Source organism: Anas platyrhynchos, chromosome 18 (assembly GCF_047663525.1).
Source record: "Anas platyrhynchos isolate ZD024472 breed Pekin duck chromosome 18, IASCAAS_PekinDuck_T2T, whole genome shotgun sequence".
NCBI classification, from domain to species: domain Eukaryota; kingdom Metazoa; phylum Chordata; class Aves; order Anseriformes; family Anatidae; genus Anas; species Anas platyrhynchos.
Window position 1 is genome coordinate 14,474,620 of NC_092604.1, and position 23,566 is coordinate 14,498,185.

At 38.3% G+C, this 23,566-nt stretch overlaps 1 protein-coding gene across 2 annotated transcripts in view; it reads right to left on the reverse strand.

Moving 5' to 3' along the window:
• Window positions 1–23,566, reverse strand: part of GARNL3 (GTPase activating Rap/RanGAP domain like 3) — a 51,797-nt gene that overhangs the window by 18,548 nt on the left and 9,683 nt on the right. The window contains exons 3-19 of one of the 2 annotated variants that reach the window (XM_072025502.1): window positions 22,101–22,175; window positions 21,138–21,270; window positions 20,652–20,770; window positions 19,771–19,835; window positions 18,569–18,632; window positions 18,284–18,316; window positions 17,866–17,941; window positions 17,124–17,222; window positions 16,473–16,576; window positions 15,237–15,345; window positions 13,625–13,670; window positions 10,149–10,255; window positions 6,614–6,735; window positions 5,037–5,141; window positions 3,001–3,075; window positions 1,941–2,052; window positions 1,128–1,226 (exon numbers count right to left, since the gene is read on the reverse strand). In XM_072025502.1, the coding sequence (XP_071881603.1) occupies window positions 1,128–1,226; window positions 1,941–2,052; window positions 3,001–3,075; window positions 5,037–5,141; window positions 6,614–6,735; window positions 10,149–10,255; window positions 13,625–13,670; window positions 15,237–15,345; window positions 16,473–16,576; window positions 17,124–17,222; window positions 17,866–17,941; window positions 18,284–18,316; window positions 18,569–18,632; window positions 19,771–19,835; window positions 20,652–20,770; window positions 21,138–21,270; window positions 22,101–22,175 (1,543 nt within the window). The remainder of the gene's footprint in view (window positions 1–1,127; window positions 1,227–1,940; window positions 2,053–3,000; window positions 3,076–5,036; window positions 5,142–6,613; window positions 6,736–10,148; window positions 10,256–13,624; window positions 13,671–15,236; window positions 15,346–16,472; window positions 16,577–17,123; window positions 17,223–17,865; window positions 17,942–18,283; window positions 18,317–18,568; window positions 18,633–19,770; window positions 19,836–20,651; window positions 20,771–21,137; window positions 21,271–22,100; window positions 22,176–23,566) is intronic. The other variant, XM_072025503.1, reaches the window with a different exon arrangement.

Genomic DNA, 23,566 nt, shown 5'->3' on the forward strand with positions numbered 1-23,566 from the left:
CCTTCAGCCCAGAAAGTTAATCATATCCTGTGCTGCACAAAAAGAAGTGTGGCCTAGAAGGTCGAGGGAAGTGATACTCCCCCACTCCACACTGCCCCTGTGAGATACAACCTGGAGTACTGTGCTCAGCTCAGGTGCCCCCAGCACAAGAAGGTCATGGACCTGTTAAAGTGGATCCAGAGAAGGGTCACAAAAATGATAAGAGGGCTGGAACACCTACAAGAAAGGCTGAGAAAGCTGTGTTCTTTTAGCCTGGATAAAAGAAGGCTCTGAGGAGACTTTATCGTGGCCTTTCAATACTTAAAGGAGGCTTATAAGAAAGAGAGAGAGAGACATTTTACAAGGGCACGTAGTGACAGCACAAGGCGTAATAGTTTCAAATGGAAAGACGGTAGATCTAGCGAAGAATTTATTCCTTTTATCTAATCTATGAGAGTGGTGAGGCACTGGAACAGGTTGCCCAGAGAAGATGTGGATGTCTCATCTCCTGAAGTGTTCAAAGTCAGGCCGGATGAGGCTTTGGGCAACCTCATCTACTGAAAGATGTACCTGACCATGGCAGGGAGGTCGGACTAAAAGGTCTTGAAAAGTTGTTTCCAACCAAAACCATTTGATGATTCAATATGGCCAGTGTCAGGTTTGCTCTGAAGCATGATTCTGAACATCTAGAGATTTTTTTCCACACCTTTTAGAAAAACAAGCTAACAAACAGTAGTTGTTGTATGCACTCCCTTATTCTAAATGAGGCATCTAATGCACTTGCCACTGATAAGAACATGATTACCTCAAGACACTTATAAACCCTAAAGCTATAGGGCATGTACGTAAGCAGCCCAGAGGAAATCAGCAAAGGGAAAGTAGTGGAAAGATCTGAAAAGGAGAATAATAAACTCAGAGCTCAAAAACCTAATTACAACAATTTAAGGATAGCTATGTGATGTGACAAAAGGTGATTATATAAATCTAGTGCTGTGGGAATTAAAATTCTACAGCATGCTTCCAAGTTAAGAAACAAAAACAACTCTTCAAGAAAAGCACCTAAGGCATTCCCTTCTACTGATATGTCTGCCAAATAAATAGTTAAACAGACATTCATATGAGAACCAAATAACAAGGACCTCTCCTACCTTTGTCTGTACGGGCAATCAAAAGATCCAGAGCTTCCAACACATGCATCTGCTTTATTTGGAGAGTTTTATCAAATACTTGAACTGATGGCTGACCATCTAAAAAAAGAAAACACATATATTTCTTTAAAATTCTGTTAAAATTTGGTAGTCAATGGTTCTGAACTATTTCTTTCTAATAAAATAAGTCTTGTTTTTTCTCACGAAAATGAAACATCCTGCAACAAAGCTCATATGTATGCTGCAGCACCATAACCAGTACTTCCTTATAGGAGTGTTTTATCATTGCCATGGATGAAATTATGCAACTGAAGCCTGAAAGGGACCTTTCTTTCGAAAGTCTGAAAATTTTCACTGAGAACTAAATTCATTCCCTTAGTCCCAATGGCCTTATGTGGCACACAGAATACAAGAGGTCAAACTAGTAAAAGCACTGCTATGGAAGAAACAGGCTTTCATCACCACATAAGCCTTGTGCTTCATGTTCATTAGTATCATCAAGGGCTAAAAAATCCAGACGCTCCTTGAGTTTGGGTTTGACTTCATAAATCTTTTCAGATGGTCAAGATAACAGCATCTGAAATAACAAAACATTCAGAAATCTGCATGAAAATTGGCTCCAAATAAGGATTCTGATGCAGAGAAAAAAATCTGCAGCTAGATTACATAAATGTAATAGATCCACTTGGATTGATACTATCCTTGCAGGTGAGGACTTACCAATTACCTAAACAGAGCTTATGAACATTTATTTTGAAGAAAATGGTCAGATACATAAATAATTGACACAAGAACACAGCATCATTTACTAACCATCAATTAACAAGATGCCAGCATCTGTAGAAACCAGCAAGGACTGGCCCCAGGAATCTGCACAGACAACCTCATGAGGAAAATTACTGCAGAAAGATTGGGACTCCCAAGGCTATGATGTAACATAAGGGATACATATTAATTATACTAAGAAATACTGACCATATAGACACGAATGAGATAAGACAGTGACATGTAAGAACACGTAAATACTTTTGGCAGGATACATTTCTTAAAAGTATATTTTTTGAATTTGAAAGATCAAAATCTAGTTAATTTTCTTGCAGAGAAATACTCTCCCTACCAATTGGATTTGGAGACTAATAAGTATAAGATACACTCTTGGAACACTGGAATTAAAACCCAAGCTGCTGATATTCAGTGTAACCCTGGAAATTTGTTATTAAACAATTAAAATACAGACTTAAAATATATGCACTTCCATGCATATACAGTTTGATTTCATTTCATGGTTCATTTGTGATATTTAGACATGGTACTGCTAAAACTACCTTTCCCCCAAATTGTTCTTTTGTCATGTGTTCTCTGTACTTACCTCCCAAATTCTGTCCCCTCCCCCATCTCTTCTCTAATATTAAGTATTGAGCTGAAGTCTGAAATTCTACAAGCACTTCTGAAGCTTCTATATATAAGATGTACATAGAAAAGTGTAATTTACATTTTTCACTCCTATGCCTTGTAAAAAAAATGTAGTTACAGGAAATAAAAACACAACTAAATTTTGCTTTAAATTTGATAAAGATGTTAAAATAATCAAAAGATGATTGGTTATGGAAAATATTTTTTTTTTCATGAAATATGCTCAGATATAAAAATATCCAGACTTGCATTAGCATGAGAAGTACTACTACCTTCAGGCTCATCCTTTATTCGTTTGCTATGGGCTGAAGAATCACTTTAACACTATGCATTACAACTTTGCTGCTATAGTATCTAATCAGAAAGGTAAATAAACAACATATACAACCGATATACAGTGCCATGCTCAATTGCATTTTTTTTTTTTTTGAACTCTCCTTACACAAATGGGTTCACTCACCTCCTTTTTAGAAAAGCTTGTGGTTGCCAGGGTAGCTGGTGTATCCCCTTTCACAGTGGTTTTCAATTTCAGCGCCTAATACAAACAGGTATTTTAGTTAAATTAAGCTTTTGTCACTAATATATAACCTAAAGCCTAAGAAGAAAGGACAACTTAGGATGACTAAGTAGTTTACAGCTTGGAATTGCTATTACAGTTATTAAGAAAGAAGGGGAATTACCAATACCCTGAAGAAAGACTGCACTGATCACTATGGAGCTACAGCCAAAGCTTACATAGCTTATAAAAAAAAAAAAGAAGCTCAAAATATGAAGTGTCCAACATAGTAATCAACAGAATGACAGAATGAAATCATAGAATGGCTTGGGTTGGAAGGGACCTCAAAGATCATCCAGTTCCAACCACCCTGCCATAGGCAGGGACACCACTCACTAGATCAGGTTGCTCAGGGCCTTGTCCAATCTGGTCTTGAACCAAGGATGAGGCATTCACAACTTCTCTGGGCAACCTGTTCCAGTGCCTCACCACCCTCCAAGTGAAATATTTCCTCCTAACCTTTAATCTAAATCTCACCTCTTTTAGTTTAAAGCCATTCCCCCTTATCCTGTCTTTATCTGATTGAGAATAGTTGTTCCCCATCTTTTTTTCTACGTCCCCTTTAAGTACTGCAAGGTTGCAATGGGATCACCCCGGAGCCTTCTCTTCTGTAGGTTGAAAAGCCCCAGCTCTCTTAGCCTTTCTTCATAGGAGAAGTGTTTCATCCCCTTGAGCACTTTTGTAGCCCCCCTCTGGACCCGCTCTTAAAAGATAAACATCCTTCTTGTTCTGGGGGGCCCAGACCTGGAGGCACTACTTCAAGTGGGGCCTTAGAAGGGCAGAATAGAGGGAGACAATCCCCTCCCTTAACCTGCTGGCCATTCCTCTGTTGATGCAGCCCAGGATTCAGTTTGCATTCTGGCCTGCAAGCATGTACTCCTGGCTCATTTCAAGCTTTTCATCCACCAGAACCCCCAAGCCCTTCTCTGCAGGACTGCTCTCAAAGAGTGCTTCTCCTACTCTGTCTTCATGTCCAGGATTGCCCCAAACCAGGTGCAGTACCTTGCACATGGACTTGTTAAACTTCATTAGGTTCAAATGCGCCCCCTTCTCCAGCCTGTCCAGGTCCCTCTGGCTGGCATCCTTTCCTTCTACAGCAAAGTCTTGTAGCCTTTTCTTTTTATTCTTTTTTTTTTTTTTTAAATTGGTTGGAATCAGAAGTGCTGAGGTACTAAAAGGCCAACTCTTGTTACTACCCCTGCCATCAGAGTGGTCCCAAAGAGTGTTTATCAATACGGTGATAGGCTCTTTAAATATAAATATATAAATATAAACATAAATATATAAATATAAACATAAATATATAAATATAAACATAAATATATAAATATAAACATAAATATATAAATATATAAATATATAAATATATAAATATATAAATATAAGCATAAATGAGCTTGGTGTCATCAGCAAATTTGCTAAGGATGCACTCAATCCCACTGTCTATGTCACTGATATAAATATTAAACAGTATCAGTCCCAAGACAGATCCCTGAGGTACACCACTCGTCACTGGCTTCTACTTGGACATAGAGCCTCTGACACGTCTACACAATTCTTTCTGTAGGTCAGCTGATCAGAGGAACCTTTTATCAGTTACATAAGCTGGCCTTTCACCTGCAAAAGCATTTAGCAAATCACTAAATCAAACTATATAGATACATACTGCTACAGGGATGGTGCCAAAAGACACATGGTCACAGTATCATGAATTCTTCAGCTACGTAAAAAGTGTGCTGATTCTAAAAGGGCTAAACACTCTAGCGAAATACCATATAAACACAGTTCCACTCAGATAGAGAATAAAGCTGTTTAAAGTATCTTATATATCTTCATTGCTAGTATTTACAGCACACCAAAATCCAGTATGCCTATGAAGTGATGTAAACATAACCTAAGTCTTTGTAAACATAGATGCATCCTTGCTAAATTGATCCCACCTGACCGAGTCGGACAAATTCTGCTTGCCGAGCTTCTTCTTTTTTCCGTGTTGATTTCGGGGACTCTGGCAACACATCACTGAAAGACCTTCTATTAAGCATGTTCTAAAACAGAAAAAAATGCTTTTGTTTTAAAATTAAATCAGGTTTTCATATTTTTGAATAAAAAATTAGTCAATTTAATACAATACCATTTACATTGTCTGCTTTTCTTTTTATATACTTTCCTGTCATGATGAATCTAACTGTATTGCTTCTCAGAGAACAGTAATCACTATTTTTCAAATCATTGACTTCTTTACTTTCCTACTTGTCATCATTTACCACTTTCATATTATACAATTGCAACAAAGGTTGCAGACATAGAATCATAAAGGTTAGAAAAGACCTCCAAGATCATCTGGTCCAACCATCCTCCTACAACCAATATTACCCATTAAACCATGTTCCTAAGTACCACCTCTAACCTTTTCTTAAACACCCGCAGGCACAGTGACTCCAGAAGCTCCCTGGGCAACCCGTTCAAATGCCTAACCTCTCCTTCTGAGAAGAAATCTCCTAATTTCCAACCTGAACTTTCCCTGGCATAACTTGAGGCCATTCCCTCTCGTCCCTCTTGATCACTAGGTATCTGTGAGAAGAAGCTGACCCCTATCTCCCCAGAACGTCCTTTCAGGTAGTTGTAGAGAGCAGTAAGGTCTCCCCTGAACCTCCTCCAGACTAAACAACCCCAGTTCTCTCAGCTGCTCCTCATAAGACTTGTGTTCCAGACCCTTCACCAGCTTCATAGCCCTTCTCTGGATACACTCCAGGGTCTCAATGTCCTTCATGCAGTGCAGGACCCAAAATTGAACACAGTACTTGTAGTGCAGCCTCACCAGAGAAGAGTACAGGGGGACAAGCACCTCCCTGGTTCTGCTGGCCACACTACACCTGACACAAGCCAGGATGCCATTAGCCTTATTGGCCACCTGGGCACACTTCCAGCTCATGTCCAGGTGAGCACTGACCAACACCCCCAGATCTTTTTCCTCTGTGCAGCTTTCCAACCATTCTGCCCCAAGCCTGTAGCATTGTGTGAGGTTGTTGTGACCAAAGTGCAGGACTTGGCACTTAGCCATATTGAACCTCATCCCATTGGCCTCTGCCCATCAATCCAACCTGTCCAGGTTCCAGGCCTGCAGGGCCTTCCTACCCTCCAGCAGATCAACACTTACCCCCAATTTAGTATCGTCTGCAAACTTACTGAGGGGGCACTCAGTTCCTTTGTCCAAATCATCAACAAATGTATTAAAGAGGATGGGCCCCAACACCAACCCCCGGGGAACATCACTCATGACTGGTTGCCAACTGGATTGCGTGGACACGCATGGACAGTCCTACCCTGAAAGGACAGCCTGTCAATTTTTATGTAACTGTAAAACAAACTATGTCACTATTAGTATTTAGCCTAGTGTACACAATCCAGTGCTCATCAGGATTACAGGCTTTTAAAGCAACAGAACATTCAGTGTCCTAGTGAAAGCAGAAGAGAACATATGAGAGGCACAGAGATCACTTCTGACTTTCTGACTTACATTTACCTTGTGTAGATCAGGCATCAGGTCCTGGTATAAAGAGCGGATCAGCATGTCTAGAGTGCGCTGACGTTTCTGAGAAAATGTTGGGGTTTCCAAGGTGGCTTTTTCACCATTTATTACTAAAATATAATGGAAAAGAAGATACGTTATTTTCATGTGCTTTGCTACTTTCCACTGACTCTATTTTGCCTCTATATAAATATAACCAGTTTTCCCATAGTAACTTAGTTTCATCTCTTTTTGCATTTTTTTTTAGTAAATAACAATCCCTCAACCCTAAAGGGAAATAAAGACTAATAGCAGTATTCTACAAGGCACCCCAATAACCTCCTAATATAAAAATTAAAGACAAACTACTAATCAGTTTAAGTCCTAAACCAATTTAAGTATTTGTTAGTAATGTGTGCAAAATAAGTTACTAGTAAAGTTCCTGTCAGGTAAGTGTGTAATTGTAATCCTTACGATTATGTTAGATGTCTGTTAATGAACTCCCAGTCAGGACAACGAGGCCAATGAAGCCTTACTTCCGCTGCTCAAAGACGTCTCAGGACAACAAAACCTTATCTTCAAGGGTAACTTCAATTACCCGGACACTTGTTGGGAACACAACGCAGCAGTGCACAGATCCTCCACCAGGTTCCTGGAATGCATTAAGGACTGCTTCCTGCTACACATGCTGGACATGCCAAAGGTGAACTAGGTTTACTGCCTGCAAACTGTGAACTTGACAACACAACTACCAATAGTAGCCTTGGATATAGAAATCCTAACACTGAAGTTTAAGAGCCTTTTGAGCACACTGAAGACCAGCTATAGGACAAAGATTCTGGATTTTAGAAGAGCCAAATTCAATATGAAGCATGCAAGGAGGGCAAAGGAGCTTGTGAGCACTGGGAGTTATTTGAGAACAACGTCCTGGAAGAACAAGAACAGACTATCCCCTACAAAGAGAAAGGATGAAGGCAGAACAGGAGACCACCCTGGCTTAACAATGAGCTTTTGGGTACACATAGGAGCAAAAAAGAATTGTATCATCTATGGAAAAAAGGCTTCAATGAGTACACTGAGGACTACAAGAACCTTGCTAAGACCTATGCAGAGATGCAGGCAGGAAGGCTAAGGCTCAGGTAGAAATGAAATTGGCCCAAAACGTCAAGAACAAGAACGTACTCTTCAGATACACGAGCAACAAGCAGCAGCACAGTGAAGATGTAAGCCCATTGCTGAACAGGGCAAGGATACTAGTTACTAATAGTGCTGAACAGGCAGAGGCTCTCAATACCTTGTTTTCCTCTTTTTTTTTTTTTTTTTTTTTTTTTTTTACCAGTGTAGCTTACAATCCAGATCACAGTATCAAGTAGCTCCAACAACACCTGTGTTGGAAGGGCTGGTCTGCAGCCATTATGCAGGGCATGCACTCATACAAATCTAGATGGAATCCACCACAATGTGTTAAGATGGCAAAATGTGGTGATTAATGGTTTTTACTCAATCTGGAAACCTGCCACAAGTGGGGTCCCCCAGGAACTGACACTAGGAACCACACTTTCAACATCTTCATAAATGATCTGGATCTTGTGTTTGAAAGCACCCTCACTATGTGTGCTGATGACACTACACTGAGTAGTGAGGTGGACACATCAGATGGGAGAGTCATCTTACAGAGAGACCTAGAGAGGCAAGAAGAGTGAGCAAGCAAGAACTCTATAAAGTTCTTGTTGAGTAAACTTTACAAAGCCAAGTGCACCTGCGATGGCATTACAAAAGAACCCACCACAGGCTAGGATCTGTGCCTGGGGTGCAGTGTTGCTGAAAGGTATTTTTAGGTCCTGGTAGACAAGATGAATATTACTCAGCAGTGCACCAGTGCTGCAACGAAGACAAATCAAATCATGGGCTTCATCCACAGAGTCATTACTAGGAGAGATAGAGATGTGATCATCTCACCCTACTCACTGGTTGTCAGGCCACACCTGGAGCACTGTTGCAGTTTAACCTGGCAGGCAGCTTAGCACCACACAGCCATTTGCTCATACCCCCTCCCTGCTGGGATCAGGGAGAGAACTTGGGGAAAAAAAAAAAAAAAAAAAAAAAAAAGTAAAACTCGTGTGGTAGAGATAAAGACAGTTTAATACAGAAAGAAAGGGGCAAAGAAAACAAAAGAAGTGATGCACAACTCAACTGCTAACCACCAGCCAACAGCCAACACCAGCCAACCAATGCCCAGCCAGTCCCTGAGCAACAGTAGCACCCCTCATAGCCAACTCCCCTCCCAGTTTTATTGTTCAGCATGACATCATGTGGTATAGTAAACTCCTTTGGTTAGTTTGGGTCAGCTGTCCTGTTTGTGTCCCCTCGCTGCTTCTTGTGCTTTTCCAAGCTCCTTGCAGCAAGAGAAGTCTTTGTTCAGTATAAGCACTGCTGAGCAACAACTATAACATGTGCATGTTATCAGCATTATTTTCATCCTAAATCCAAAACAGCACCACACCAGTAACTATGGAGAAACATAGCTCTATCACATCTGAAAACAGGAGAAGTACTGTCCAGTTCTGGTTCCCCCAATTTGAAAGAGATAGGGTCAGATTGAAGAGGGTCCAAAGGAGTGACATGAAGATGATCAAAAAGCTGGAGAATCTGCTGTATGAGGAAAAACTGAAGGAATTAGGTCTTTTCACCCTGGAGAACGCTCTGAGGTCACCTCATCACAGTATTCCAATAGTTAAAGGGTGGCTACAAAGAAAATGGAGGCCTTCACGAGGATCCACGTGGAGAAGACAAGAGGCAATGGGTACAAGTTGTACCAGAAGAGGTTTTGTCCTGATATAAGGAAGTGTTTTGTTGTTGTTGTTTGTTTGTTTTTTTATAGTGAGGTCGATCACTGGAACAATGTCTCTGGGGATATGGTAAAATTCCCATTATTGGAGGTTTTCAAGATGCAATTGGAGAGGTTGCTAGATAATCTCATCTCAGCTTCCTTTTGGACCAGATCATCTTTTGAGATCACTTCTAACATGGGTTATTTTATGATTCTATGATCTGCTCCCAAATATCTCTTTATGGCTCATTTAGAAGCACAAGTAAGTGTCAAGGAAACCTGGAACTGAACCACTACAGAATTAAAAAGATCTTAAAGGTGCAGAAAGGCAACTATTCAGCATGCATTCAGAAACACTTACACTTTCAGAGATGCTAACCTAACACCTTTCATTACTAAGTATCAAGCAGCACTATAAATTATGTGAGATCTCAGGTTCCTATAAGAAAACATGAAAATATATGTGGCTGCACATTCTACATATGTAAAGGTCAGTTTAGATCTAGTAGTCTGAGAAGCATAACTGCATAGAAAATCATTTTTGTGTTCATCTGACTGGACCTGGCATCCATCTATTTTACAGATTTGGGAAAAAAAATGTACAGAAGAGCAGCATACACAATAAAATGTATTTACGTTTTAAGCATCATGAATTTCAATTTAGTAAAGTAATTACTTAAAAAGTGTTTCTAGCAAAATAAAAAAATGACTTACATTTCACTAACACAAAATCCCTGAATTCCTGGTGATTTGTAAACACAGGGGGGGATGGAAGTGGAGGTCCAAAGAGAGGAACACTTTCTTCTGAAAATATTTTCAGCCTATTGAAAGAACAAGTATTTATCTGTATTCAAAGCCATGTTCAAAAACCACCGTTTTTACAGACAGGAGAAAGAACTGGAAACAGTTATCTGGGTATGTCTAAGGTAAGAATTTCCACAGGTCTAACAAAAAACAAGCAAACAAACAAACGAGCAAGCAAACTCACTCATAAATGGGCATTCATTTGGAATGAATTGCTTGAACCAAAATTCTGAATCCTTTACATAAACACTGGGACAGTAACAATTACAACAGAAGCCTGTGATTCTATTCATAGAATAATGCTGTTAATGGTATTGGCAAAATCTAGTCCTTTTCAAAAAAGCTGTAAAAGAATAGTTCTTCACCTACAAAACATATTCTCCTTACAGATTTCCACCTTACCTGTGCATTCACCACAGTTGTGAAAGATGTGATTCTTTTTGAGTAACACCAGAAACACCAAACTTTTACTGATAATTATCAACTTTTGGAGCTAGGCAATATGGTTTAATTAATGCAGTATCTTTAAGATAAAAAAGGTTCAGGTATCTGTCTTGCAGAAAAAAAAACAACAAACAAAAAAAATGGATTCATAGATGACTATAAAGATAGCTCAGCCTATGAAGAATAAAAACACCTTCTAAAGTAATCCAGAAATTATGATGTTAGAATAATGTGATCAGATCTGAGCAGCAGCTTCTGAAACCATGGACCACGGATGGTATCTGTGGTCTATACCGTGCATGGAGGAAGAGGCTAAAAGAATGCCTTCCCTCAACACTTTAACTGTATTTCTTAGCTGTCAGAATGAGGTTGGTTGTTCAAAAAAGGACTACTGCCAGGTGATCAGTATAAGGCATACTGTTGGTCTATTTCACAAGCTGCCTGAATCCTTATAGTTATGGAATTTTCAGGAAAGGAGGAAGCAAAACCAATCTACCTAATGACTGTGTTGATTCTTGGAAGCCATATCTCCCTGTACACAGCTTCTTTCTTTCCTCTACAAGCTAACTGATACTTCACACAAAGTAGCAAACCCAGCATGGTCCATCTTCCTCTTGGTCTTGCAAATGTGGGATATAATGATTTATAAACAAACAGTTTAAAATTTTGCTAAATAACTATTGAAGTCACACATGGTGACACCATCATTAGGAGTCTGCATTCACAATCTAAGACACTAAGTTCTCCCTTCCATCTTGCAAAGTTTTTAGCTCTGAATTAGTGTTATAGACGCACACATGCATTCCAGTTTGAGGCATAATTTTAGTTTCATGCCCCAAAATCTCCCGTCTAGTGCTAGATAAACCAAATATTTTGATTTCCTAATAGAATTTCTTTAGCCATGATAGACTTCAGCATCTGAGCTTGCAGTGTCCTGTCCTCAGACATATCTGAAAGTGAATGCAATCCTCCTTTTTTTTTTGACCTAGTCTAAATAGTAAATGATGTAGCAGTTTCAATAAAAGAGGGATTAGTACAGACATTGCTACTACTTTGTAAAGCAGAAATAACAGTGCAAAATCTGTGTCCTATGCTGCCAAATGCAGTACACAAACCCTCCCATGGGCTCAGACAAATATCCCTCTGCAATTCTGCTTTTTCAAGACTGACAGATATCTCTGGCATCTCACCATTAACCTCAGGACAATAGCTGGAATGGTTTATGTGGTAAAAGCCACTTTGTTCATTTGTAACACATTTACGTGACAAGGTTTTGGTAGTGGGGGACTGCAGGGGTGGCTTCTGTGAGACGAATGCAGAAGTTACCCCATATTACGTAAGGGCAGGTTTCAGCCAGCTCTCCAAAGGGACCCGCCCCTGCCCAGAGCCAAGCCTATATGTTGTTTGCATCTCTGTGATAGCAATTTTAAGAAAAGGGAAAAAAAGATGCTGCGCAATAGCATCTGGGAGAGTGAAGAATAAGAAACTGCCTAGCAGACAACAAGGTCAGTGAAGAAGGACAGGGAAGAGGTGCTCCAGGCACTGGAGCAGAACTTCCCCTGTGGCCTGTGGAGAGGACCATGGTGGAGCAGGTTGTCCCTGGCAGTCCATGGCATACCACAGTAGAGCAGATTTCCATGCTGCAGTTCGTGGAGGAGGCCACGGTGGAGCAGGTGGATCTGCCCCTAAGGAGGCTACAGCCTGTGGAGAATCCCTGCCAGAGCAGATTCCAGGCCAGAGCTGCAGCCCATGGAGAGGGGACAACACAGGAACAGGTGACCAAGCAGGAACTGCTGCCTGTGGGGGACCCATGTCTGAGCAGTTTGTTCCTGATGGATGGACCCTGTGGTAAAGACCCATATTTGGAACAGTTCTTGAAGAGCTGCTTCCTGCAGGAAGCCCATGCAGGATCAGTTCAGGAAGGATGGCATCCAATGGGAGGGATCCCAGGTTGGAGCAGGGGAAGAGAGTGACCGTGAAGGAGTGGCAGAGGCAAAGTGCTATAGACTGACTACCGTTCCCCTGTGCCATTTGAGGGGAGGAGGTGGGAGAGGGTGGATGGGGGGAAGGTGTTCTTAGTTTGTTTCCTTTGTTTCTCATTTCTCCATCTTGCTAGTAACAGGCAATAAACTCCTCTGTCTCCCTACACTGAGTCTGTTTTGCCCGTCGCAATAACTGTTGAGTGATCTCCCTGTCCTTATCTCAATCCTTGAACCCTTTGCATCATATTTTCTCCCCCTTTCCCTTTGAGGAGGAGCGGTGAGAGCTGCTGTGGTGGAGCTCAGCTGCCCACCTGAGTAAAACCACCACATTGTTAAAGCCTACAGAATGCTAGAATGCCAGAATGCTTGCTGTTCAGGTTCTGATGAGAGCTAACAGACTCAGACTTGGACAGCACAGGACTCTATGCGTGAGGGTCCCACAGCTAACTGAAAAATATATTATTTGCCACCAAAATTTCCCTAGGTTTTAAGTATGTGATGATCAACTGTACATCTCTAAAGTATCTTGAAGATCCCTACAAATGAGCTGGTTTGCTTAGCTACAGCTGAACCCGGACCAGTAAAGATCCACTCCACAGCTATCACAGCATCAAGTCTAATTAACTTTCATCATACAGGTAGTTCACTATATCATTGATCTCATCAGATCAGAATCTTGCAGACATATCTTCCACCACTTTTTACATTTCATCTAAAGAGTACTTTCGTTTTGCCCCCTTAGCTTATGACTGTATCAGAATTTCATTATTCTGATTGTTAGAAACACATAGCTTAGAGCCCATTTACAGTTCTCTGCATTTAGATCCATACTGTCTTCCAATTTTAAAAGTTCATTAGGCTTCCAGGCATATAGGCAGGTAGACAACACAAAATATTTTCCCATTACCTCTAAACGATCAGAAATTAAGTATGAAATGATTAGTTACAATCAGAACCTACCTGTAACTATCATTCTGCTTATTATATCTCACCAAGGCAAAAATATCTGTCATCCAGTTAAGAAAATTAATCCAGTACTAATAAAGCTCACATATATCTTAATCTGTTCCTGCAACAGATTTAATAGTAGTCAAGCATAATAATAAAGACAAAATATTCCAGACCATACATTTTACTATTAAAAAAGGGGTCAATTTAAAAAATTGAACTACTACCACAAATGCATACAATGCATGCTTGTTGCTGTTATATGAAGCATAAAGTGTGCTATATAGTTCTGCCTTTCATGTGCATATTTTACAGATTTGAGATTAAAAATTCTTTTAGGTGACCAGAAAAGAAAAGAAAAAAAAAAACACAAAAAATGATTCCTAGCTTCTCTTATGCCAAAACTCCCACTGAGGAAACATAATCCCACAAAATAATTTTGCTATCAGAGTCGTAAGAAAATAAAGTGAAAGATGTAAACTGGGAATATACAGAAATATATTTAAGATGCTTGAGAGTATACTCTCTAGACTCTAGCTAGCACTCCAAAAGATCTTCTGTAAGCCCTAAATCATGTAAGCCAGACTTGCACAGACATTTCAGGTACATTGGGACATCTGAACTGACACTAGCTGCCTTTATTTGATTAATTCAATCCTAATCTACCTGTGTCATTGCTATATAGGACAGCACACTGAAATATCTGCATATTTAACTTTTCCCATTGTAGAAGCAACAAAAAGGGGATGCTATAGTATGCAAGAAGGTGAGTAGAAAGTGGTAGAGCAAATTAAATAAGTTTTGACACATAAGTTTACACATTTCACACAGACCAGGCCCTGTATTTTTATGGACACCTTTATCCCTGGCTCCTCTTAACTGAAAACATCAGGAAGGTGATATGACTCTGTGGACCACCTGTGTATTACTTACAATGACCTGAACAAGTCTGTATGGATATAGGACGCATCCTGAAATGGCAGATGTTAGGTACATTTCTCAATAAGGCCACTCAGTAGAAGAATCATGTACCTCAGGGAAAGAGAAATCTCTTTATAGGCCAGACCTTTCAAAAAGTTTTCCAGGACCATTTTTCTGGTGCTGAGTAACACCACAGCACTGGAATATTCTGATCAGTGTTTTCCATTCATCAGCTCATTTATTCCGCATCACCTTCAAGATGTTTAACATCATTGTCAGCAAAACGGACAGTGGAATCGAGTACTCTGTTAGCAAGTTTGCTGATGACACCATGCTCTGTGGTGTAGTCAAGATGCTGGAGGGAAGCAATGCTATCCAGAGGGATCTGGACAGGCTTGAGAAGTGGGTCCGTGTGAAACTTGTAAAGTTGAACAAGGCCAAGTGCAAGGTCCTGCATCTGGGCTGGGGCAAATCCCAAGACAAATACAGGCTGGGTGGAGAATGGATTGAGAGCAGCCTTGATAAGAAGGACTTGGGGGTGTTGGTTGATAAGAAGCTCAAAATGAGCACTTGTAGCCCAGAAAGCCAACCATAAAATAGTTTTCCCTTCTCTAAGCAGCATGTAAGAGGGATTAGGGTAGAATTAGAAATAATAATATTATTCAAAAAAAAAAAAAAAGTACATATGTAAGAAAAAAGATACGTGTAAAATGAGAGCGAATCATGGACGGCTTGAATGCTGGAGAAGATTCTTCTCCTTCCTGAAATACGATAGTGACAATGTCATTTCCAATATGCCGCTTCCTTTCTACCTGAAAGAAAAAAAAAGAAGGAGAGAAAAAAAAGGAAAGAAAGACAAATAGGAAGGAAAAGGCAGACACAAGGATTTAAAGGAGATCAACATTCTATGACAGAACCCTGAAACAACAACTCCTAAGCTGTATGCAGCTCAGGAAATGCCAGTCTTAAGAAAATGTATCATAAGTATGATTGAAGACAATATAAATTACTAACTACAATTAAGTAAACTTAGCAATGTCATGTTGCACTTACAAGGCAGCTGCTAAAAGCGTAGCTATTTTTTTTCTTTCCTTTCCTTTTTTTTTTTTTTTTTTTAAGTTAGAATAGATAATTTCCAAATATTAATATTCACAAATAGGGCATGGAACACATAATATTCCAAAAAAGAAAATCCACCACTTGAAATAAAAGGATAAAAACACCAATCCTATTATTCCTTAAAAACAATAAAGGTACTCTGAATTCTGCTGTGATCTTGTCACCCAAGGCAAAAACATGAGAAAACTGTCATGGAAATAAAAAAATAAGACATATAATCTAATTATATGATTATAATAGTTGCCTAAAAGACTAATAAAACAATTTGTGAGTAATTTTAGATAAATCATTATGGATGTGCTTATAAAGTGTTGTGTTTTTGTTTTTTTTTTAATCCTTCATAAAGGTTCAAGCAATGGATGAGAGCATATTTGAACAAGCACCCCAAGAATCCACCTAGTCCATCTATGAGAGGGCAACAGCAATGCTTTACAGCAAATGCACAGAACTGGTCATTAACATGTTCACAAGCAGAGTTTCTTTCAAGCTACATTAATTACTACCTGAGTATGAGTTGTATGTTATGCATGTGCATATTCTGATAATTCAGAATTAAGTCTAATTTCCAGCCTTCATAAATTCTTTGAAGGCAGTGACAACTGCAGCAGTGAAGTTCTGCAAGTCATCTGAGTACCGGACTATTTAGTAATTTTAAAATTAATTAAATTTGAAATTCTTCACAGAAGTCTTAAGACTTATATTTCTAAAATATTAACAGGCAAGAAGATTCCCTATTTTATTTTAAGATGTTTTGGAGTTTGTGATTAACTACACTTAAAAAAAAAAAAAAAAAAGGGAAGGGGAAGGGGGAACCATGTACCTGCTGCTTGTTCTCTCTAGAATATGGCAGCATGGTTGAAACATGGAACATAATTTCATGCCCTTGATAAACTGTATAGATGGAACAGGTTCCTGTTGTATCATCTGCAAAGGAAAACAAGATTCTTAGTAGGAATGTATCCTTTAAGTTTTCTAAAGATTAAAAGATATTTCAGGTCTTTCTACAAAACTTTCTTTAGTCATCCCTTTTTCTGACCAATTTTAGAACATGTCCATGCTGCATGTTTTTGCGTAGATGTCTAAATCTGAGCGTGCAACTTAGTCTGCATATTCCCATAGCTAAAACCTATTACATCCTTCACCTAACTTCCTAAAATCACATAGGGACATTCAAACCGTGATGCCTTACTGTTATGAAACAACTAATATCTCAGGTTATTCTTCACTCCCTTCCAACATAAAATGAAACGTTCACCTTAAAATACAAGTTATGTATCTTCTCTTCCACTGCATTACATACCAGTGATTTAAGCTAACCTGCTTAACTGTTTCCACGTAAAGCACAGCATTTAGCATGCATGTGAAAAAGTTTTTGGAATCATATTATTTCTTCAACAAGTATTATGCACATGCAGTAAGCAAAATCTTTTATATTGTAGCCCCTGCTTCTTTGCCTCAGCTGAGTTCTTACTTTTTGTGTCCAGTCCTCCTCTGTAGCCTGTCCAGCCTTTCAAAGTAATTGTGTCGCCCAAGAGATGCAAAAATCTTTGAAAGCTCTCACTTCCAGTTTCTATACATGGAAGGGAGAAATGTTACAAAAACAAAGCACATGTAGTAATAGAACACCTACCAATGACTGATTAAAATACAGGAACAGATCCTGCCTTCAGGACATAAGGATTAGAGTTTAAGCTGAATTAGCTTCTTCTCATGTCATCCAGGCTTTCTACCCTTACAGAAACAGCATCCCAGCCTTGCAGAATGGCAGAAAAAGGATCATCATGTGACATTAAACAATGATCTCTTTTGCTAACTCCATAACACTGTTCAAGTGCATAGAAGAATGAGATCACAAAACCTGAAGAATGAAAGAACTAGGAACAGTGACTTCTTGCAGGTAACAAGAGTCACCTCCTTCAACTGCTTTTTTTTTTTTTTTTTTTTAATTTAAATCTTACTTTGTACAGTCTATTTCTAGAAAGAAAATTTCATCATTTTCCAAGCTGTGATATTAGGTTTCCTACAGCAACCTTTCATAGAAATAGAATATTCTTTTCTACAGTGTTTCCACCCAATATGAACACAAAAACCTTACAAAACTACTGTTAACATAATCATTATCCACTATCTGGCTTCCATGTGCTTGGTATATGAGCAGTATCCTATATTTTTAATGGGATGAATAAAAAATTAAGGAAAAGGTAAAAACTCACCATTGCTGAACATTTCATCATCTGTAAGCTGCCCATCCTTAGCATAAAGGACTCCAAATTTAAAATTCACAGATCCCTAAAAAATAAAACTAAAGATTATAAGCTAAACAGGCAAAAGACCTAAACTAATGCTTTCTCTATACATCCTGCATATGTGAATATATATCTCACACCAACCCCATTACATGCACAAATAACAAGAACCTAATATTTTACCTTTGATTATAGACTATGAATTGTATAATATACTTTTTATACTGGTGTTTAAAATGATTTTGGATTGCATATATTGAAAAATAATACTACATTTTTTTATTGCAATAAGCAATCGACTGTGAAGTCGTTACAAAGGTATCAGTGCAAATATAACAAATACAGCTATATTCTTTGAACTATGAGCTAGGAGTGGTAAGCTTACATTTACCTCTTGCTCCTCAAGAACCAATAAATCCTGCAAATAAAACAGTTTGTTTAGCACTCTGGCATTAAAGGCAACACAAATAAAACGATTACATCCTTGTGTATTTAAGTTTTGCTTTGAAGTGGCCAGTTCAACTGATAAACAAAGTTTACTTTTTAAACCCCCTAATCCTCATTATTATTCTGCTGAAACAAAGGAACTAGTAATATTTATGCTTAATGATTTATTTTCCAGAAAATAATAAAGAAAAACAGCTAAGCAAAAGAAGAAATCACCACTTACCTTTTGTATCTCGGGATGAAAAATTTCCCTTGGGCTCTTCTCAAATTTCTCAAGACTCATAGCACTGAGATGTAAACAAAATACTGTGTAATAGAAAGACTAGCATACATTTCAACATTAAAGCACTAATAGTTGCAGTTAGAACTGCTTACAAGAGGAATTGTTCAAAGGCCCTGTCTTACAGGGAATGTATTGTAGAATCAAAGAATGGTTTTGGTTGGAAGGGACCTTAAACATCATCTAATTCCAACCCCCATGCCTTAGGCAGGGACACCTTCCACTAGACCAGGTTTCTCAAATCCCCATCCAACCTGGCCTTTAACACTTCCAGGGATGGGGCATCCACAACTTTTCTGGACAACCTGTTCCAGTGCCTCACCACTCTCTGAGTAAAGAATTTATTCCTAATATCTAATCTAAATCTACCCTCTTTTAATTTAGAGCCATTACCCCCTGTCCTATCACTACACTCACTGACAAAGAGTCCCTCTCCAGCTTTCCTGTAGGCCTCCTGTGGTACTGGAAGATCGCTATAAGGTCTCCCTGGAGCCTTCTTTTCTCTAGGCTGAACAATCCCAACTCTCTCAGCCTGTCTTTGTAGGAGAGGTGCTCCAGCCCCTTCATCTTTGTGGCCCTCCTCTGGACTCGTTCTAAATACTTTTATGTCCTTCTTGTGCTGGGGGCCACAGAGCTGAATGCAGTGCTCCAGGTGGGGTCTCACAGGAGTTGAGTAGATGGGGGAGAATCACCTCCCTCAACCTGCTGGCCATGCTTATTTTGGTACATCCCAGGATATGGCTGGCTTTCTGGGCTGTAAGTGTACATTGCCAGAATCATCATTTCTTTTCCACAGTGCTAATCTCCAAGACTTCCCAAATTTCTGCATTTTAAGTACAGAAACTATTAAAACCCTGCATGGATGTCAAGATTAAATTTACACCTGTTTTACAATTAATTTGAAAATAGTCCCTCTGCCAAAGAAATGTTCTGAGAATCTTTGTCCATTCTACATGTAAATCATCACTTTTTCTACTCCAGGACAGGCACTAAAAGCACATTTTTCCCGTCCTCAGTGATTAAGATTTGTAAACCTTTTTTTGTAGTTTTTAAAATAATGAAAATCGTGCAACACAAGCTCCGAATTCCAGGGAGAAAAGATACAGACAAGTCTCTTAACCCATAGTTTATTTGTAAATACATACCTCAATATAGATTTCACTGATAATGTTTTTGTGGGACTGTAAGGGAGACATATTTTCTGAGTACCCTATAAAGGGGGAAAAATTACAGAAAAATAGAAGACATTACAGGACATATTGACATTCTCTATACATTAAAATAGGAATACTGATAAAAACAATTACGTAAAAAACAAAGATCAAGACCATGTTAGTTTTACTTAGTCATATTTACTACCGAATTAAAAAAAAAACAAACAAACAAACATGAAAATGCATAGGATGGTGCAAAATTATTTTAAAATTAGCTTTTACTACTCTGCCATATAGGAACTTAAAAGGAAACTCACAGTCCAATACCGGGCATTAGGAAGACTGTTGAAACTAGTAGACATAACTATTTCTTTTCTAAAAAAAATGTGAACTATGCATGTGTACTAAACAATATTAAATTAATTGCTTAGATAAAGGTCATTACGGAAAGCTAAGTGAAAAGAAAATCCTAAGAAGATATTAGTGAAACCAGTATCGCATTTGGCTATTTTCTTATCACTGTATAAAAATATCAGTAAATCAGTACTATATCACAGCTTAAACTCATCACAGGATATAAATCAAGAACAATTTAGGCAACATTTTTAAAAAACAATGCAGAACTGCATGTAAGAACAATTAGAAATACCTTGCATCGTACATTTCTGTCATAAAGTTAAGTATACTGTTATCTACTAAGCTAGTTTATCCACTAGGATAGAATTCTATGTTCTCATATAAAAATGAAATCTCCATATACTAAATACCGAAATTCTGAAGAAGCAAAAAAGTCTGTGGTGAATGCATACAAAACAAGCAAGCAAGCAAACAAACAAAAAAGGCAGAGCAGCAATTAAGTATTTGTTTCTTACTGTTTTTCTCCAAAGAATTGAATGGTATTGGGGAACACGCTGATTATTTTGGTCAGAGAGTACAACGGACAGAAAGAAAGGGTTCTTCTCTGCATCTGTACCTATGTAATTCTGATGAACTGTTAGAGAAAAATAAGTGTAAAGAAAACACACACAGGTTTACATGAGAAAATATATACTTATCTGTATATAAATATATAGGTATGTAGATACGTGTAAAAGACAAGAGACAGGTATAGACTTCAAGGCCTAGAGGGGCTTCTGTTTGTTTTCTGTTTGGTAGCATGGGTTCTGCTGCTTACAGAACACCATCCTCTGTCTTCAAGTTAAAAATACATTAAACAAGAACTTGCGTTGAGTACAGGGCAAAAATGTGTTAGTATTACATTAACGTCATTTTTCCCCATATTTAAATACTTGCAATTCAAAGCTACATTGCTTTTGCATTGAACAAAACTTCAAATACATTCACAAAAACATTAATACCTTTTCCTAAAAAATATTTGAAATACCATCTTGTATAATATTCTGGATTTTCCAAATGCACATCTGTTCTGTGCCATGTTCCTGGAGTGTAGTCTGTATTCTGAAACAGAATTGGGAGACTGCAGATCAAATGCTGAAGAAAAAAACCGAGGACATAATAATAGAGGGAAAAGTCAAGCAAGCGTGGCAAGAAGAATTTTAGTTGTATACTTTATAAACAGATGATCTGTAACAGTTTATGCTTAATATTAGTTCAATACAAGTTTGCCAAGACCTGATGTACATTTCTAGACTATGAAGTTTTATTTCTTCAAGCATTAAATTGATATTTATAGCTAGAAATGTTTTACAAAGGAAGATAACTCCCGTCCTCCATTTAAGGAGAAATCTAAATATCACTGTAGTGGTTAAGGGGGCACACCATGAGATTAACAGCACAGGAATCTGGAATGAGTGACTCTTTCAGGCACCATTCAGCTTCTTCATCTCTCATTTAAAAGATGAGCATAGCTGCCTAAACACATATAAGAGTTAAAAAAAAAAAAAAGCTATAAACTCATCACACTCAGTAACAAACTTAAAATCACAAAGGTTAGCTTGAACACTATAGTATCATCAAGACACCAATGTAACAAAGTGAACTAGTCTGCAAAGTGCTATTCAGAGAATAACACTTTTTTTCTTTTAACCAGATCAAATGAGCAAAATATCACCAAAACTAAAATAAATATAATCTCTGTCCTTAAAAAGTAAATTGTCAAGATTTTGTACTTTTGAAATAAAACCTTAGACTTGAGAGTAAAAGCCCACCATCTCCATACTCTCAGATTCTTATATTCTCATATTATCTAATGTTTTTAAGACCAGTACCCTAGTAATTGACTGTAAATCCATCTTTCAGTTGTGAAGAGTAACTGAAACTGATCTATTTTTTGTTTTCTATGAGTATATGTAGCCACTTACCTCATTAGAGGAGCCATTTTCCACACGGAATCTTCCAGCTCTTTGGATGGCTCCATCAGCATCACTAGATATAAGCTATGAGAGAGCTTAAGATAAATGTTCTAGTTCCAAAGACACCCATATGATCAGCAAACAAATCTTACATGGTTTCTCCTTCTCCCAGGTGTCATACCACTACCCATAGGGACGGTATGAACTCATCTATTACCAATTTGACTACAGATTTGGAATGACACAATTATAACTCTAAGAATGTGTGAGTGTGAAAGCTGTACTTTCTTCTGGTATATCCAGTGCTAATCAGAAATTCTCCTGTCTCAGGTTTTGGCTACACCAATGTGCAGAATGCATACAGAGGTACATGCCACCTTCCAGAAACTGATCTTCAAGTTCACTCCTTTTCAAACAATGGCTCTTACGGACATGTTGATTCTAGTCCTCTCAGCTTTGCTATGTTTAAAACCCTACTTGCTCATAGTGTCACTGTGACTAGCAGTCTTTTATTGCATTTATTACATTTTTTTGTGTAAGTTCTCAGAAGATAGAAAGCAGTAATAATCTCTAAACGTAATAGTCAGTGATGATACTGAACATTTTGAGGTATACTGTTCAGTATATCCTGCTCTGCTTCCTGCATTTACATCAGAAAATATGGCTTGTTTTGATTTGAAGACTTCTAGAGTTTCATAAATATTCTGGGAAAGGCTGCCTGGTCTTTCTATAAGGGAATCCAGTGATTTCCAGAAGACAAACTCCTTTTGTTGCTAAAAAAAAAAAAAAAAAAAAAAAACAACTCATGAAAAGTTAACAGCACAAATATAACATGACATTTTTTCTTGGGTTCAACAACATTGTTTGGGATCCATAAAAAGCAGCAGAGAATGTTTTTTTTCCCCTCAAAGATCAGTTGGAAATAATACTACATGCTGCTCCTCTAAAAACTGTAAAAAGAGATTGTCACATATTATACCAAACTTTAGAAATAGGATCTGAACAACAATAATGCAGTAGTATACCCTTTCTCACTTCCCTCCAGCAATCCATGTTATTAAATGACAATACTTTCTCCCTTTGCTTGGTGGAAGAGTTATCGGAATGTTTTGTTCTCTTTGCCCCTTCCTTTGAAGAGATCTGAGACTACGTCAGGAATAAGCTAACAAGGCAAGAACTGCAACAGACCCAGTATGAACTGTAAGAGAAACCATAGGGACAACTGGTCATAGCAGACCAGTAGGAAGGACATAGGAGAAACCATTTAGGGCTGAGACAAAACGAACAGGTTATAATAAATAAAAGACAGAAATCATTGAGCAATAGGGATGCCGTTGATGAAAATACTAAGGAATTAAATATTTATAAACTTACGAGGGCAAACACCTTTTTACATTTGTATTTCAAAAGATAAAGGGAGTATTTGGCTTACACGGCAACGTTTTGATAGTAGGGGCAGGGGGGCTGCGGGGATA